The sequence below is a fragment of the Oculina patagonica genome, chromosome 2 (assembly GCF_052425735.1).
Source record: "Oculina patagonica isolate OP01 chromosome 2, crgOcupat, whole genome shotgun sequence".
Taxonomy (NCBI): Eukaryota; Metazoa; Cnidaria; class Anthozoa; order Scleractinia; family Oculinidae; genus Oculina; species Oculina patagonica.
The window spans coordinates 9699413-9716231 of record NC_135759.1 but is presented as its reverse complement, the minus strand read 5'-3'; the positions used below and the strand labels follow the sequence as shown (position 1 = coordinate 9716231).

Genomic DNA, 16819 nt, shown 5'->3' with positions numbered 1-16819 from the left:
AATTTGATTTGAGCCTCCAGTCACCAAGCTGACTTTCCTGGAAACATATAGCAAATAGGGATTTTGAGAGGATTTGTTTTAAAACTAAATCAGCGTTAACCATTTAACTTCAAGAGCAAATGACATGAAGAATCGTTTAAATTACTATTTATTTTTGTTTTTTTTTAATTTCGATAGCGACTTAAGTAGAAACCAGCTGCGTGAGATATCTAACACCACACTGTATGGCTTGAAAAATCTTCGATCTATGTAAGTTTCAGCGTTAAAATAAAACTAGAAAATGAACAAGTAGCAGTTAAGCGCAGCACCTTTTTTTTTCTCAAAACGATATTTTTTAGCGTAATGTTGAATGTTCCATCAGCGTTGATGTGACCAGAGAAAAATGACTTCAGGTTTCCTAGATTGGCGATTGATTTTCAAAGCGCTTCAAGGTGCGTGAGGGCATTCTGATCACTACCACCACTGCCACTACCTCTACCTCTACCACTACCACTACCACTACCACTACCACTACCACTACCACTACCACTACCACCACTTCTACTACTACAGTACCACTACCACTACCACTACCAACACCACTACTACTACTTCCAATTCCACTACCACTACCACTACCACTGCACTGTCTCCGCCACCGCCACCGCCACCGCCACTGCTACTGCTGCCGCTGCTTCTACTCAGTACTGCTACTTCTCCTGCTGCTGTTATTAAAGCTAATCAGAAATCCTCCGATTTGATTGGCTTATCATTTCTACACTAGTGACCGCTACAAATTTTTCCTTATCGGAAATTACATATCAGACTTGTGTCTCGAGATTGACTGTCGTTTCTCCTCTCTTACCATAAATAAATAACCATTGCTACTTTAATAACTCGCCGGGGGTATATTAGCCAGATTTTTCCCCAGCAAAATGTAGCAACTGGCTCGAATTAACTTGCCTAATATGTCTTCCAACCTCACCAAAACTTATGATTGAGTGTTTCCCTTCGAGCACAACAACCCAAACGTACTTGTTAATTGGCCACGAAAAGTAATCCAACGATAATTAATCGCAATATCATTTCTTCAGTCCATGAACAAATATTGAATTTCGAAAAAAAAGGCATTTTGATGTAATAAACTAAAGAAAACCTCAAGAAAGTAAATTTGAGCTTAACAAAGTCATGCATTTTTTTTCGTTAATGTTAATGCCCTCTTGCGCCACCCCCTTCAAAAGTGATAATTTCACATAGTATTTTAAAACTTTAATCAAGCATCAATTAAAAACAAAACAGATGGTTTAAACCATTTATGAATTTCTTGGTAATTTAACGATGCGCACGACCCAATATCTGCCATCTATCATTGAGTACTTTTGAGTTATTTTTCAGTTTGCTCGGTAAAAATCAAATATCTCGGATTGACGATTACGCCTTTTCTGCATCTTCTAAACTCTATAACATGTAAGTATATTGGGGAAAACCAGCTTGCACGGACGTAAAATATGACAGAAAAAAGAGGTATTCGGGCGGCCTGGAGAGCGATAATTTAAAGTTCCTAAAAATTGAAGCTATCTATGGTGACACTATACAGCAATTATTGTCCCACCCAAATTGTTACAGAAGTAAATTTCACTCGAACAATCAAACTTCAATGACTATCCAGCCTATATGAGAAACATGTTCTCGTTCCGTTCTACTTCATACAACCTGCGTGGAAACTATATACTGGAAATGCCCAAACCTAGAACTACAACTTTTGGTCTCCACTCCTTTATACTTATCTGGCAACAAAAGAATGGAATTCTCTACCTAATTTTATAACGCTATGTAACTTACCTGACTTTAAAAGGCACATCTGCAAAGCCAATTTATGAGGCATGTAAATGACAATTTTTATAATTAGTTAATATAAGTCAATTTTAAATATGTAAATAGTAATTTTTATTTTTTGTTATCTATTTTTCGTTCTCGGAAATATTAGCTTGTCAAGCTACTCTAAATTTGAGTTTAAATAAAGTTTTATTATTATTATTATTATTAATATTATTATTATTATTATTATTATTATTATTATTATTATTATTATTATTATTATTATTATTATTACAAGTGAAACCGGTAAAAACAATATATAATTATATATTTCCATAGAAAACAGGAAAATGTGAAAAGGTTAAAAAAATAGATTAGTCTGTATAAATCTGCAGTTTACTTTTATAAGTAAATGCCTACATTGTGCGGTTCCAGAAAATTCGATACTCACCCCAAGGATGGTCAATGGAAATTCCAAAGGGGAGGGAGGGCGCAATAGTCAAAATTTTTAAAATAAAGTATGAAGCTAAACTGAAAGTTCCAGGGTGTCGGAAGGGTCCATCCTTGGGGTAGGTATGGATATTTTTGGAACCACACATTATAATTAAACTGCCATTAAGGTCTGGACAAACTAGGCAACAGGTCACGGTGACAGTCGCCTAGTGTGACATGCGAAAAACTATGTCGCTGCAACAGAATTTTGTCCCTGCGACGTGTTGCACAAATTCAAACTGGTTTGAAAGTGCGTCATATATTTTCGCCATATTGAATATGGAAAACTAGTTTGCATTCCCACTCTTCCAAATTCGCTGTTTGTGCACCAAACAAACACCTTGTTGCAGCGACTTAGTTGTAAGCAGTACACATGGAGCGACTTGTCGCCGCGACCTGTCAAGTCGCATAAGTTGTCCCGACCTTTACACTATTGAAGACACTTTAGCCTGTGCTAGAGTAAATTTATGGTCTGCGATAATAATTTTGTAAATTCTCAGTAATTTCATTATTTTCATTGAAACTAAGGAGCAATTGTAGAATACCCTGTCATTATTCATTTGCTCCAGTGGTCCACAGTCCGCAGTGAAATTTTGTTGTTAAGTTATATTTCACTCATAACGCAGTCCGCAGTCATGCAGTCCATTGATCGAAATTGGATTAAATTGTTATAATTGCCTGCCACCGCGGTCCACCGTCCCATAGTGTTTTATTTGAAAATAATACAAAGTCTGCTAATCGCCTGCCACCGGGGCCCGTAGTCCCGTAGTCCCGTAGTCGATTCTATGAAATGCTAGTAAATGTTATAATCGCCTGCCACCCCGGTCCGCAGTCCCGTAGTGGATTTAAGAACAGTAGATATCCTGAACACAATATAAAGGCTAACCGCAAGCAACCTAATCACAGTCTGTAGTGTACCCAGAATTCTACATGTTAACAATATATAGTGTTGCTCTTACAAATATAGATAGCTAACCGTGAACAGGCTAACCAAAGTGCATATTAGGCTAACCGAAGTGAATAAGTAGGCCTCTCTAAACACAAAACATTCTGTCCCATATGTTTACCATGGGATAACCTGCGATCAGGCTTTCTTTTAACGCCTGATCACAGGTTAACTATGGGACTGCGGACCACGGTGCCAGACAAGAAATGCGTGACTACGCAGTGGCAGGCAATCTAAACACCAAACGTTTTGTGTCGGACTGTGGACTGCGGTGACATTAAAATCAGTTAAGCGTGAAATTTTGATATTTGTATGGTGACTGCGGACTGTGGTGGCAGTCAATTCAGTTATGCAAAAAAAAAGTGCCGGGGTAATCTACAATCATGCCAAAACAAAATAGTTTCGTCATGAACCCAGAATGGTTTCAAAACTTACATGTAATAAAGTGTCAGTATTCACATGTAGCCTTATTGGGTTCTGGGATCAACCTCGTTCCCAGGGCTTTTCCCTTGGTAATTTGGAACGGGCGGGAAAAGACCCTGGCATCGGCCGGTCACGTGAGCCTCATACACCCGAAAATCTTGGGTGTCGTCATAAATTTGAGATCGAAGACAACGCATTAATTATCTGCTTTCGGTTTCCTCAGTCGGCTTGGAATGGCTCTAAAACGCCGCAAATGTCCTCTGTTTCGCTTAAAGCCCCTTTAAGAGAATTTTTTATACAATGGCATATACAACACGAAAAACAGTCAACAGATTCCACTTGCGCGTGTGAGATTTCAAATCTACCAAATCTTGAATCTACCAAATCTTGAATCTACACTGAGTTGAAATCATGTGGTGCCAGAACGTATAACCAAGTGAACAAGGGAGCATCGAGCTCAAGATACAAAACGCTCGATGAAATTTATACAAGAAGCATAACCTTTACTACACAGAATGTCTCTCTATAGAATAGACCTCTCTATAAAATAAACATTAAGCTTTCTCGAAGTAAAGCTCTGGAGAAGCCGGACAAAGATAAAATGTCATCCGTGATATGATACAATACATCTTGCAACAGCATTGCAGTCTTTACATGAAATTAAACAGCGCGACCCGGCATCACAATGCAAGAAATCAACATTTTCACGGAATATTTCAGATCCTGTCCTTCCAGAGCGGCAATTTTGAGAGCTGATAGCATAATTTGCAAAAATAGAAATGAGCCAAAACAAACCGCACTAGCGAAACATGAGTAGAGGTGTCAAACAGGAAACCATGTATACGCCTGCAGACCTGTGACCTCTAGACTGTCCAGATTTGCTCCAGTGATTCGGTTTATATTGTTAGGAGCTCAGTTCAATAGGACGAAGAATCCTTTTCCATGGGTTCTTCAAGATCGCCTTCATCGTTCCGTGCCGGATTTTCTCCAATTTTCTCTCTGTGCTTAGCGGAGGTTTTTCCATGCATATCGGTTCGGCAGGGTTGCCGCGCGCTTCGATGTCATCGATGGCAAAAACCCGAAGCAAATGATGGCTTTCGTACTCACCATCACAGAGCCAGCAAAGTGAATACCGAGCGTGTATTTTTTGGAAGTTGACTGCTCCATAATTTTTCACAGAAAACCCGAGAAAACGTATTCTATTCAGTTTTAATTCACTTTGTGTTTTAGCGAGATTTACCGGCCGTTGCATAAATTAGAGTTCCGCGAAATATTTAAGATAATCACGTGACCGGCCGATGGCAGGGTCTTTTCCCGCCCGTTCCAAATTACCAAGGGAAAAGCCCTGGGAACGAGGTTGTTCTGGGATGTTCATATTACATAAATAGCTATAAATGTCACTAAAGTATATTCAGGTTTAAACTGGCAACATGTGGGAATCAATCATGTGACAATTTTATTACATCAACACAATGTGAATTTTTGAGGTCATTTTGACTAAGAGGAATGTCATTGCACTCTTCAAGTCACCTGTAAATAGAAACAAAACAAACAAAAACTGTTTATTTTGATGAAATTGCTATTTTTCCAGCATGCAGAATGTATAATTATTAAATGACCTTTTTCAGTGTGTGAAAAAAAAACTGACTGCTTTCATTTTGGGCTAGTCGTGGATTCAATAATTTTTTCCACTTGCTAGATAGCCAAATGACATTTATGGGTTTTTATTTTTTGATGTTGATCCTTCCAGAGAAATATGGGACTTTGGGCAAGCATATAATGGTTTCACCTTGCACAGTCTACCTGGGTCAGGCCAGGAAGAAATAAATTTTCTTGGCACCCTTCCTTTCATTAATCATAATTTTGCAGAAAAAAATGTCAGTCTTCATTTGAATATTTTAACCCTCGGACGTACAAGCAAACTTATACCCCCACCATCGTACAAGGGGGGGGGGGGGGTGGATGGAACCCCTCCCCGGAGTTTTCGTTATAATAAGGCGTAGCGAAATAATTTTGTACTGAGAAGAAAGCCCTTAGCTTACTCTACAAGATGGCCTAATTTTAATTGGCTGTGACGTCATATGACGTCACATGACGTCATAAGAGCCGCCATCTTGGATCCGCCATCTTGGATTTCAACATTTTCTTAGAAAGTAAAAAAATAACGGAAATTGATGCAAAATCAAGCCAGAATGCTTATGGAATGTAAAAATAAACCAATCTTGCACTTCTGTTTCAAAAAACTGGAAAAAATAAAGAAAAAATGTTAAAAATGACGCTTTTTGGCAAGACATGCTTGTATTTGTGACATTGCCATGGCAACGTCAAATTTCATGGACACATGGTTGACATATCAAAATTTCCGCAAAGGATGAATGAACAGCTACTGAAAGTTTCAGTATTATAGAGTAAATCGTTTTTTCAAAATTTGGAAAAAACCTTATGGGGGGGGTGGCATCCACCCCCACCCCCCCCCCCCCTTGTACGTCCGAGGGTTAAAATGCTACTGAAGGCCATCCAACAACTGAAAATACATGCCTTAAAAAATGTCAAACAGCTTTTTTATAACGTAGGCAAATGTCTGGTCAAAAAGTAGATCTTTTAAAAATGTCTCAGGTAGTGAATGTGTGTAGAGAGGAGGATGGGAATTGCTGAGATTGGCTGAAGAAATCAATAACTGCCTGAACTTGTTATAATCCATAGTTTAACTCACCAGTAATTCAGAAAGTCCTCAGTTCTGAATTCTGTAAATCCTGTTTACAAATTAGACATTCTAATAGTCCCACAAATTACCTGTATACAACAAAATGCAAAAAAAATGTCGATCTATGTCTGGCAATACAATACACATCATGGAAAGATAGAAATTTAAACTTCAGAAATGGTCTCATTTATTTCTTTGCGGCCGGAAATGACCACATGGTCAATATTTTGACAAACATTTCCTCACGTATAAATAATTAAAGGATGCGATTCTTATTAAATTGAAGTAGTTTAACATTCAGATGACAAATAAAAATAACAGTTACATGCCTCGACGAACTGAGTGACATTACTATGACACTATCGCCTCAAAATCTACAAGATCTATTTTTTTTTCCCTGAGCTCTGCTTTAATTCCAGTGAGCTAAGACCAGCTTAGTTTTAGTACGATTCTATCTTTAGCACTTTTAGTCTTCAAAATAAAATTATAGTACAATGAGAAACGCTTACCTGAAGTGACCTCAGGTCATCACTGTATTAAGTCTGTTAGAAATGTTTGTGCGAAAAGCTTTCACCGTTTCTCCTCATTCCATATCCTTCTCCAGTATCGGGAATACAAATAAAGGATGTCGAATACCCTTTGACGATTTTTCAGTTGCAAAGGATTTTGGACACGGTTTTTATTATAATTATATATTGTTTTTATAATTATTATTATTATTATTATTATTATTATTAGACCCCAATGAGCCCTGAAACTAAAATGGAGATTTACAGTTTTATTTGAACTGTATTTATTTTTTAATTCATTTTTTTTTTATTTTTTAATGACTTTTTTTTTTTGGGGGGGGGGGGGGGAGGGTTAAAAGGGGTATTGAAGGGGTAGCGTTAAGGTCAAAGTTTATCTGAGGATGCCACTGCTAGCTCCACGCAAAACTCTTACTTGCTGTGCGATGCAGATTATGTCGGCTATACCAGCCGGCATTTACACCAACGTATTGATGAACATAGTTTCTCCGCAATCGGGAAGCATTTAAATAACGATCACGACCTTAATTACATCGGCGACCTTACCAGCAATTTTTCCGTCCTAAAGAAATGCAGCGAAAAACCGGACTGCTTGATTTACGAAATGTTGTTTATTGGAAAGAAGAAACCTACCCTGACCACGCAATCGGATTCTATCCGCGCGAAACTATTTGTTTAAAACAAATATGTTAATGAAACATCACACCTCTAACCGCATATATAACACTGTTGAACCGTTATTTTATTTGTCACTTGAAAATGATGTCAGGAAGACATCGAAACGTTGTGTCTTACTGCCGCTTATTTTTATTGTCAAATCTTGGAATTTTTACCACTATTTTAATTCATCTTTTACTAAAATAATTCAGTTAGATAAATGAGAATTCCTTTACTAGCCATGTGGCCACCGATTTTTTAGATCTGTTTACTTTCGCCTCAAAATAATGTTCTTTTCATTTTTGTACCAGTGATTTGAGAAACAACCAACTACAAAGGATTTCCAACAAAACATTTTTCCAACTCAGCAAAATGTGGCGCGTGTAAGTATTTTTTGTAATACGAGAAAGCAACAAAACCGGACTTTCACTTTGGACCCTACAGAAATCCTGCATACCACAGAAAAAACACATAATTTCTTTGGGCGATTGTCGGATGTTTTTTATCTTACTTTTCCCTCTCTTCTGTCGGTCGCACGCACTTTTGAAAAGGATAATAAATTAATTGCATTTATTTGTCCATACTTTATGCAAACCAAGAAACTTATATCACTGCGTGTTTTCGTTTACCAAGTTGCCCCGCGTTCTAGTCGATATAATTAAATTCGATACAGAACCTTTTGTATCCTGCGATATTGCATGATCCTACAGGTCTTGATTTATGAAGAAGAAAAAAATCCGAGTTGAGAAATTTACGGTGGGAAAACTCATCGAGTAGCCGTTATAAAGTTCTGTGCAAGCAGTCGGTTTTTCCCTTCCTGTGCATTACAAGCGTTAAGTACATAGAAAACAGAGAACGACGTCATAAACTAATACGATTGCCGCGAAATATACATATCATGTTTGGGTGACCGTTTTGTAAGGGAACTTGTTCCTGTGTTTGGTCTTCACATCGGCTTTACATAGTATGTATGTTTGAGGAAATGGTTAAAGAAATATGCGAAACCACAAATAACAGTGACTTTTAATTTCAATCGTTGCCCATGGCCATTTGCTATGGAGAGACAGTTCAGCAGTTGACTGCCGCTACCCAGGTGTAACCTTGCGATGATCTTACAAAGGATTAGCATCTCATCCAAGGGGGAGTAAAAAAAACTCTAAGTCACTTTATGCTACAGAAACCGGAAAAAGCTCCAGTTTCCGTGGGTCAGTTTGGCGCAGTATAATTTACCTATGGTGACTGTGATCGCGCGTTCTATCTAATTTTAATTAAAGTGAGAAACAGAAAATTATGTGTGCAGTCTCGACACCCTACATAGTAATAACACGCTGCTGCTGCCGTTTGCCGAACCCAGGGGCGGATACAGGGAGGGTGGATAGGGTGGATATCCACCCCCCATTTTTCAGTAAAAAAAATTCGAAATGTCACTTTATTTGAAATAGAAAATAAATAAAGAAAGAAAATTAGCTCTCGCTCATGTCTGGTTGTTGTTACGCCACGTTTCGCCGTCTGCCGCCACTTAGGGTTAGGGTTAGGGTTGGGGTTAGGGTTAGGCCCTAATGGTGTGCCATCCACCCCCCCCCTCCCCTTTTGAAATCCTGGATCCGCCCCTGGAACCTGTTTGTGGGTAACCTATTTTCTTCTTATTAAATATATATATATATTTTTTTGACTTACTCCAGGTATTTACAAGACAATTTGCTTGAACACATTGCACCAGATTCATTTGTTTACTTCTCATATTTACTGGAACTGTAAGTATTAAAATGTAAAAAGTTAGGAATCTAATTACAAATTGTCAACTGTTGGATGATTTCACAGCCAATATGCTACAAAAATGTCGATACACGCTAGCTTAATGACCAGTGGAGAGTTTTTTGATAAATACATTTTTTTTTCGTTCCTTTTCTGTCGAAATTTCTTCATGTTTTCTTTACATGAACTACTCCTTTTCTCGGGCTTTCTTTTTCTTAGCTGTTCAAAATAAAAGAAAAATATAACACAACGGCACCACAGAACTTAGAACTTCTTCATTTGTCTTTGAGAGAAGCATGGTGCATATTTATGGGTTATTTTTATAGTGACTAATTTTATCAACCCTACACTATTGCATATCCTATTTGAAGTAACTTACAGCGCAATCGTTTGAAATACTGTGCCAGGGGAGCTTTCATTGGTAACATAAAACGAGTGTAAGTAAGAAAAGAAAAAAAAATGTTGTTCTTGTTTTCATTATCAAGTTTTTCCTTTCTTTATACATGTACGCCATGATCAACCGGGTAAATTTCAGAAAATACCATGCATTATCAACCATACTAAACGTACAACAAACGCCTGCAAAACAATTTTTTTTACAATATGCAATGAAAGAGCTAATAAGCAGTCCGTAATCAATCAATTAACAATCAATCAATCAATCAAAAAAAAAATTAAGCCTATTCAGACCGGGCTTTTTTGGACCTTCTCTGACCCCGGGGGGAGGGGGGCTTCCATGTAACTTCCAGAATATTTAAGCAATCACAATAAATAATCTATCTTTTGGTATACGTCACGTGGGATGATGACGATCTTGAATTTCAAACTTTTTCCAAAATGCCAGAAAACCACCCAAAATTACTGCAAAGTCACAAAATCAATAAAACTGTGCTTAAAAACCGTAAAAAGGTAAAAATTAATTGCATTTAAGTTATTTTTCATTTATAGAAACACGAAAAGAACAAATTTGGGAAAACATGCCTATCAAAATGCCGTTGCAATGGTAATGTCAAGTTCCTGACATAACATCCTATCCGACCAACTCATTCCAAGATAAATTTTATATAAACTCACAAATTTTGGCAGGGTTTAGTTGAAGCTTGAAAACGTTATAAGCGTTCAAAATCAGCGCGGGCCCAAAAGCCCTCCCCCCCCCCCCCCTCCCCTGTATTAATAGGGTAAACTTCTCTAAAAGGACCTTATATTAATTAGCCGACGAGAAACACCGCTCTACTAATAGGGGACACTTAAGGATAAGCTTACTATCTACTGGTTGGACTTCTATTAATTTCCTCACATTTTGTGTATATATTGAGCCTAGAATATCCAAGATTTAGTTTCTTTAGTTCCTACTTAGCAATAAAATATGGTTTATATTCCGCTTTAAACGTATCAATAGAAAGTTTCACGAAATGTAGTTTACTATTTGTTGTTAAAAAGAATGAGCCCCATAAGCGGAGCTTCGAGGGTAATATGCTAGTTTTAAGAACATCAAATTTCCGAGGGGCAACTATCAGACCTAGAGTTCCCAGACAGAAACATTCATTTCTTTTTTATTATTATTATTATTGTTCACAACTAAATTTTCTTCCGCGCGCCCATTCAGAAACGAGCATTTTAAACTGATATTTTTTACCTTTAAGGATGAAAGATTCGAAAGCCGAATTAACAAACGAAACAAAACAAGACAAGAAACCCACTAACTGCAGTGAATTTAGTGTGTATTTTTTGTCTGTAGGCCAGCTTGTTTCCATTTTTTTTTAATAACGGACGAGTACTATCTATCCGGGTGTTTTCCACGGACTGGTACCATGGGCTGATATTGTCTCTCCGAATCGGAGAAAATTTAGTGGTGTACTATATTAAATAGAGGATAGTTTACGAGGCTGCAGGCAGACTTTAGTAGAATTCTCAATGAAGTACGTTCAATTGAGCGATTTCTAATCATTTCCGTACTATAAGGTATAATTAATCTTCACACTTTCCAATAGTTAATAATAATAACAAATAGTTATTATTAATATTATTATTACCATTAGGCGGCTGGATGACAATCAGTTGTCAACCTTTGAGGATGGCTGTTTCAAAGGATCGACGATCCGTACTTTGTAAGTTTACTTGTTTTCAGCTTTAATTGAAACGCTCATTTAAACTCATGGTTTGCGGTGCATGTACAGTGAACAACCTACTGTTATGAAGAGAAACATCCGGTCGCTCGGTCGGTCAATCCATGGATTGGAAATACCTGTTCTGTAAGTATAGCACACATCCAAGTCTCACTTTAAACGCTCATTTCCAGTCCGTAGTGCGCAGAGTTTATTACTGTTTCTCAAGGATATCGGCGTTCATACCTTATTGTTACTTATTTTCGCGGGACTTAATTTTCGCGATTTTCAAAAAATTGCAAAATTAAAGACCCGCGAAAAAAGGTTCTCGCGAAAAATAACGACGCGAAATTTAATACCCTTATATATAGTTTGTTATGACTTATCAACGTTGCCGTCAGTTTAGTTCATAACTATCTTGGTACAGTTGTCAAAAAGCTCTACTTTGTAACACAGGAATATGTCAAACTGTTTTAAGTTTTGTTTTGTTATATGGTTTTGTTTATTGTCATTAAAAACAATTGCTGTGGAAAATAAAAATTAGTTGTGTCAATTTCAAGACTTTCTGTTTGTTAATGCAGACCAGTATTTTGACAATTTTCGCGAAATTTAGTTCCCCTTAATCGTATTTTTTTGGCCAAATCGCGAAAATAAAGTCCCGCGAAATATGCCCGCTCGATTTTCGCGAAATTAAGGTCCCGCGAAAATAAGTAACAATAATGTAATAAATAAAAAGGTACGTTTGTTTCGGAATGTTTACAAACATTAAACATAACTTCGTAGGTGACTAAGCGGAGATTGCTCAGTACGGACTGGAAACCATCTATTAAGTCCACTCCTCCTTTTATTAAATACACCTTCAGTTTTAAGTGTAACTTAAAAGAAATAAGCGTTGGGGAGACTCGAACGCCGCAATATTGCGAGTCCCAAAATCGATAAATCACAGACGATTTCATGCAGAGGAAAAGTGACCTCATCCTTAAAGATTTAAATTTGATTAATGGAACAGTTGAAATCATGCAGAACTGTACTAGAAAGTAGTTTTTTTTATTGGGAAGTGGCGCCTTCTGTCAAAAGATAACCGTCCCTTCCTTCATTTGTGTAAGTTTGAATTTTTAGTTTAACTAAGCTAAACATTCAATTCGCTTACACATAGTATCAATCAGCCACAAGGCTGACGTTTAGGTTACCTCTACAACAAGTTATGGCTGCAATGACTTAGGGGTTTTTCTATTTCTTTTTTTTGCCTGCCCCTTTGCTCCTAACAAAAGAACTTACATCTCTCTCATTTCATTTATCTCCTCACAAGACCCTTTATATTTCGACATTCCTGATCCTAGCAGTATACAAGACGCGTGTGGTATATGTGTTTAGCAAATGACCTCGCTCCGAGTCTCATAGCTCGTTTTCGACAACAGCATTTACATGTTTCAAAATACTGCTTTAGTATGCGATCACATGTTGCAGAATACATACAAACCTATAGCTAAAAGTAACTGAGACTTACTTTTCACAGAACAATGGAAAACAACAACATAAGAAGCATCATTGACGTAGTGAAAGATATCCGAATACTTTCTTTCTTGTAAGCTGCTGAATTTCTTGCACGGTTATACGCATCTTGATTAAGTTTAAAGTGGACCTGGTTATTTGAGTTTCCTAGACGGGATTAAAACTATTTCACATGCAATTCTCCATGTGTGAATAATTGTTCAGGAAACATTCACTGGGTTGTTCATGTCTTACATTGTGCATTAATATAACTTCCAGTTGGAAATGGTAAGATATTATTAACGTTTAGACGTACAAGGCAATTATTACCCCCGCCGTTTTACAAAGTCGGGGATAAATGGAACCCCTCCCCAGGGTTTTCCTTCTATAAGCGAGCTGCGAAACTATTTTGCACTGAGTAGCAAGCCCTTAGCTTACTCCACAAGATGACATAATTCTTGTTGGTTATGATGTCATATGTCGCCACTAGAGCAGCCATCTTCGATCTCCCATCTTGGATTTAACCATTTTTCTTAGAAGGTCAGAATATAACGGAAATTGATGCAGAATCAAGATAAAATGCATATGAAATATAAAATAAAACAAATTGTCACATTTTGTTTTAAAAGATAGAAAAATAAAGAAATATATCAAAACTGATGCGCGTCTGCTTGTAAAATAGCGACCTTCGTCTCGGCCGGTCGGTCTCCTTCCCCCGCCCACTCCTCTCTCCCGTTGGTGGTGGGCCTGTGGCGCCTCCCCCGGTGCTAATGACATTGCCCTGGCAACGTCAAAAATCATGAACACAGGATTGACATATAAACAATACTACGAGTGATGAATGAACAACTACTGAAAGTTTTACATTGTAGAGTCATTTTTTTTCTTAAATTTACGAAAAAACCTCAAGAGGGGGTGGCATCCATCGATCCATCCATCCATCTACCCCCCTCCCTCCCCCCTCCACTCCGTTGTACGTCCGAGGGTTAAGTTGAGAGAGGGAAAGGATATGTTAACTTTAACTTAATTAAAATTGAGTTGCTATGCATTGACTTAATGTTTTTTGAAACACCGTTAAAAAGTAGTGAGGATTTTCTCACATTCCATACCTTGTAACAAATTGAGAGAATATGCAACTAAAAAAGAGAATATCAATCATAACAACAACAACTACAACAACACTTCTGACTACACACTGCCAGTGTAGTCTATAAAAAACCATTTAATAAGATTTAAATACAACTTGCGACAATCTCTCCTGACAAATTATGCCTTTTCTTTCTTAGTTGTTTTGATAATAACATGGTCAACAGATTACCGAGTAGAAGCGTTTTTGGTTTTTGGCGATTGCTAACATTGTAAGTTTGTTTATTTTTTTATATTCCAATATTCGTTTATCTCAGTTCGTCTTGTATTCCTACAAAAAGCGTCCATTCGAATGTTTTAAGTGTATACATGTGCCGACGTTTTTTCCACTTATCGATCGGTTGTTTATCAGATATAGATTCCACGATCGGTGAGTCGCCTCGTTGGTTCATTTTTGTTGTCTGCGATAACTAACTTTTCCAATGCTTTTTATGTTCTCAAGATGTGGAGATCACAACATGATACCAGCCTTGTACAACGATACGCTTACAGGAGCATATTTTTTACAAAGACTGTATGTTACATGTTGAGACCTCTGTGAATCTGGTGTTGAAGAGCTTCAGTACATAGTCCCAGCAGAAACCATAGGCGGATTTAGGAGGGGGCCTGTGCGGGGCGATCAATAATGCCGGCGTTTAATTTCGTGAATAGGCTAAACTGACTATAAACAACAGCAGGTAAAGAAATTAAATTCAATTTCAGTGTTGTTGTTTTTTGTGCTATAGCGAAAATTTCACTTACTTTGAATTCACCATTATATTTCTACGTTAGTTAGAGAGTCCGATTCCAAAACGATACCCATTTATGTTTGTAGGCGTTAATCATGGCAGATACACCATTTTGTTACATATCAAGAAAAATTTACAACGAAAGGAACAGTATTCTCCCGCCGCCATCTTAACCAAAACAATGGCAGACGGCATTTAAAAAACACTCTTGATCATCGTTGTTAACTAGTAATTCTTGTTATAATTCAAAAAAGGTTTCTTCGAAGTAACCAAATCGCTTTTATTGAAAGTGGAGCTCTTCGTGACTCGAACCTTTTACAGCAGCTGTAAGTATTTTGGAAATGTTTTAATGCGATGTTGATGGGAGCTACGTTACGTACGGCGCTTCCTTAAAATACCAGCCAATATATTTTTTTCTTTTCTGTCTGATCTATATTAGGACCTCTACAGACCGGACATTTAGTTAACGACGACCATTTCTTATCGACAATGCAGCTAATTCTGTCCGATAGAAGTATTCCACACATATCGAAAACTAAGTCAGGCAAGAAAGAGCTTGAGAACTAACGTTCGCTACCCATGCTTCTATAGAATAAACAATGACTACTGACAACGCAGTTACGATAGTTCTCCGCAACTAAATCAGTCAATCCCGTACCCAGAAAAAAAAAAAACGGTCAAAAATGTAGTTCTCGGCAACTATGCAGTTTCCATTTCCAAAAGAGGAAGCTTTTTAGTTGTCTACAACAAAAAAACTAGCGTCTGGCTGTCGACATTTGGTCTCACAGTCCCGCTGCGTTTTTATTTTTTGATAACATATAGTTGTCAATAACAAATAGTTGTCGACAACTATAAAATGTCTAGTCTCTGAGGGCCTTCAATCTTCCTCGGTTGCAAACACCCTTCATAGAGGAGCAAGGATGGCGAAGTTCGGAGCGGCTCGCATTAACCCTAGCAAGGGTTTGATTTCAGCCGACAGTCATATGTGTGTTGAGATTGCTTGTTGTCCTGTCTTGGTTTGAAGATACTTCTTCCATTGAACCATTAGTTTATTAATCTATTGACTTAGTAATAATACTAATGATACTATTGACACGCTGATCCACTGGTACTTAGCAAGTCACGCTACTATTGTCTATTGCAGGTTGTGACTTGTGATGGCAAGTTAATCAATTAATTGTTGCTGTTGTGTTTTTTTTTAAATAGGGATCTTTCAGATAATAAGCTTACGACGGTCAACGGTGAATTTCTAAAGAATTTAAAGACACTTGGTTTCCTGTAAGCTACGTACTGAAGATACAATCGAATCTCGCAGGTATCCTTCTCATAAAAAGCAAGTCTTTGTCACAGTACAAAGACCGTGTGGCTTTAGCGGTACATGTCAACTTGTTTTTATATTTTTTCGCACGCGTGCGAATACAAATTTCATCTTAACCTCACTACGCTACATTGTCATCCCGTAACGATTTCATAAAAGGATATAAAACCCGGAGGTACTCCACAAAAAAAGGAAAGGATCCGCCCCGAGGTCTAAACTCTTATCCTTTCAAATACCATTACCGACAGAATAGCTCACCCTGTAGGGTGCCTTCCATAGGAAAATGGAACCCCTTTTACATACCCACAGAAGGGAATTTCCATCTCTTTTCCTATTGAATCAATTCAATACCCTTTTAAAATACTTATATGAATCGACTGTTCGGTGGGTCTGTTCGACGTATTTTGAATAGTATCTAATCCTCTACTGTCGTCCTTTATATAATTACAAGGCCATCGCCGTACTTGTTTTTTGTTTGATTTTCAAAAACAGATTAGCGACAAAATAAGTCCCCAAAAAGCGTCTTCGGGAGCTCAAGAGCTCCGGTAAATTTCAGGGGGAAATAACTTAATCAGTATTACGGGCCCGAAATTCTCGGGAATTTTGGGAAACACGAAGAAGCGTTTCTGGGCTTTACGGGTCACTTTTTGTGCCCAAGAAGTTTTCTGGACTTTTTAGAAACACACGCTTGTTGATGAATTTCTTTTCTTTCTATTTCCGAAATACATAT

General features: G+C 37.6%; 1 protein-coding gene and 1 long non-coding RNA gene across 2 annotated transcripts; one reads left to right on the top strand and one right to left on the bottom strand.

Moving 5' to 3' along the window:
- The first annotated feature begins 234 nt into the window (after window positions 1–234).
- LOC144637993 (uncharacterized) lies at window positions 235–16053 on the top strand. Its single transcript, XM_078497091.1, has 10 exons — window positions 235–249; window positions 7858–7929; window positions 9229–9300; window positions 9673–9738; window positions 11341–11409; window positions 12923–12991; window positions 14184–14255; window positions 14486–14557; window positions 15026–15097; window positions 15978–16053. Exons 2-10 carry the CDS (start codon window positions 7919–7921, stop codon window positions 16051–16053), a joined length of 579 nt encoding a protein of 192 aa, XP_078353217.1. The 5' UTR covers window positions 235–249; window positions 7858–7918.
- Window positions 5092–6945, bottom strand: LOC144641803 (uncharacterized). Its single transcript, XR_013568627.1, has 3 exons — window positions 6872–6945; window positions 6372–6451; window positions 5092–5188 (listed from the first exon to the last, which is right to left on the bottom strand). It is a non-coding gene; the product is annotated as an uncharacterized LOC144641803 (long non-coding RNA).
- Window positions 16054–16819: the final 766 nt, after the last annotated feature.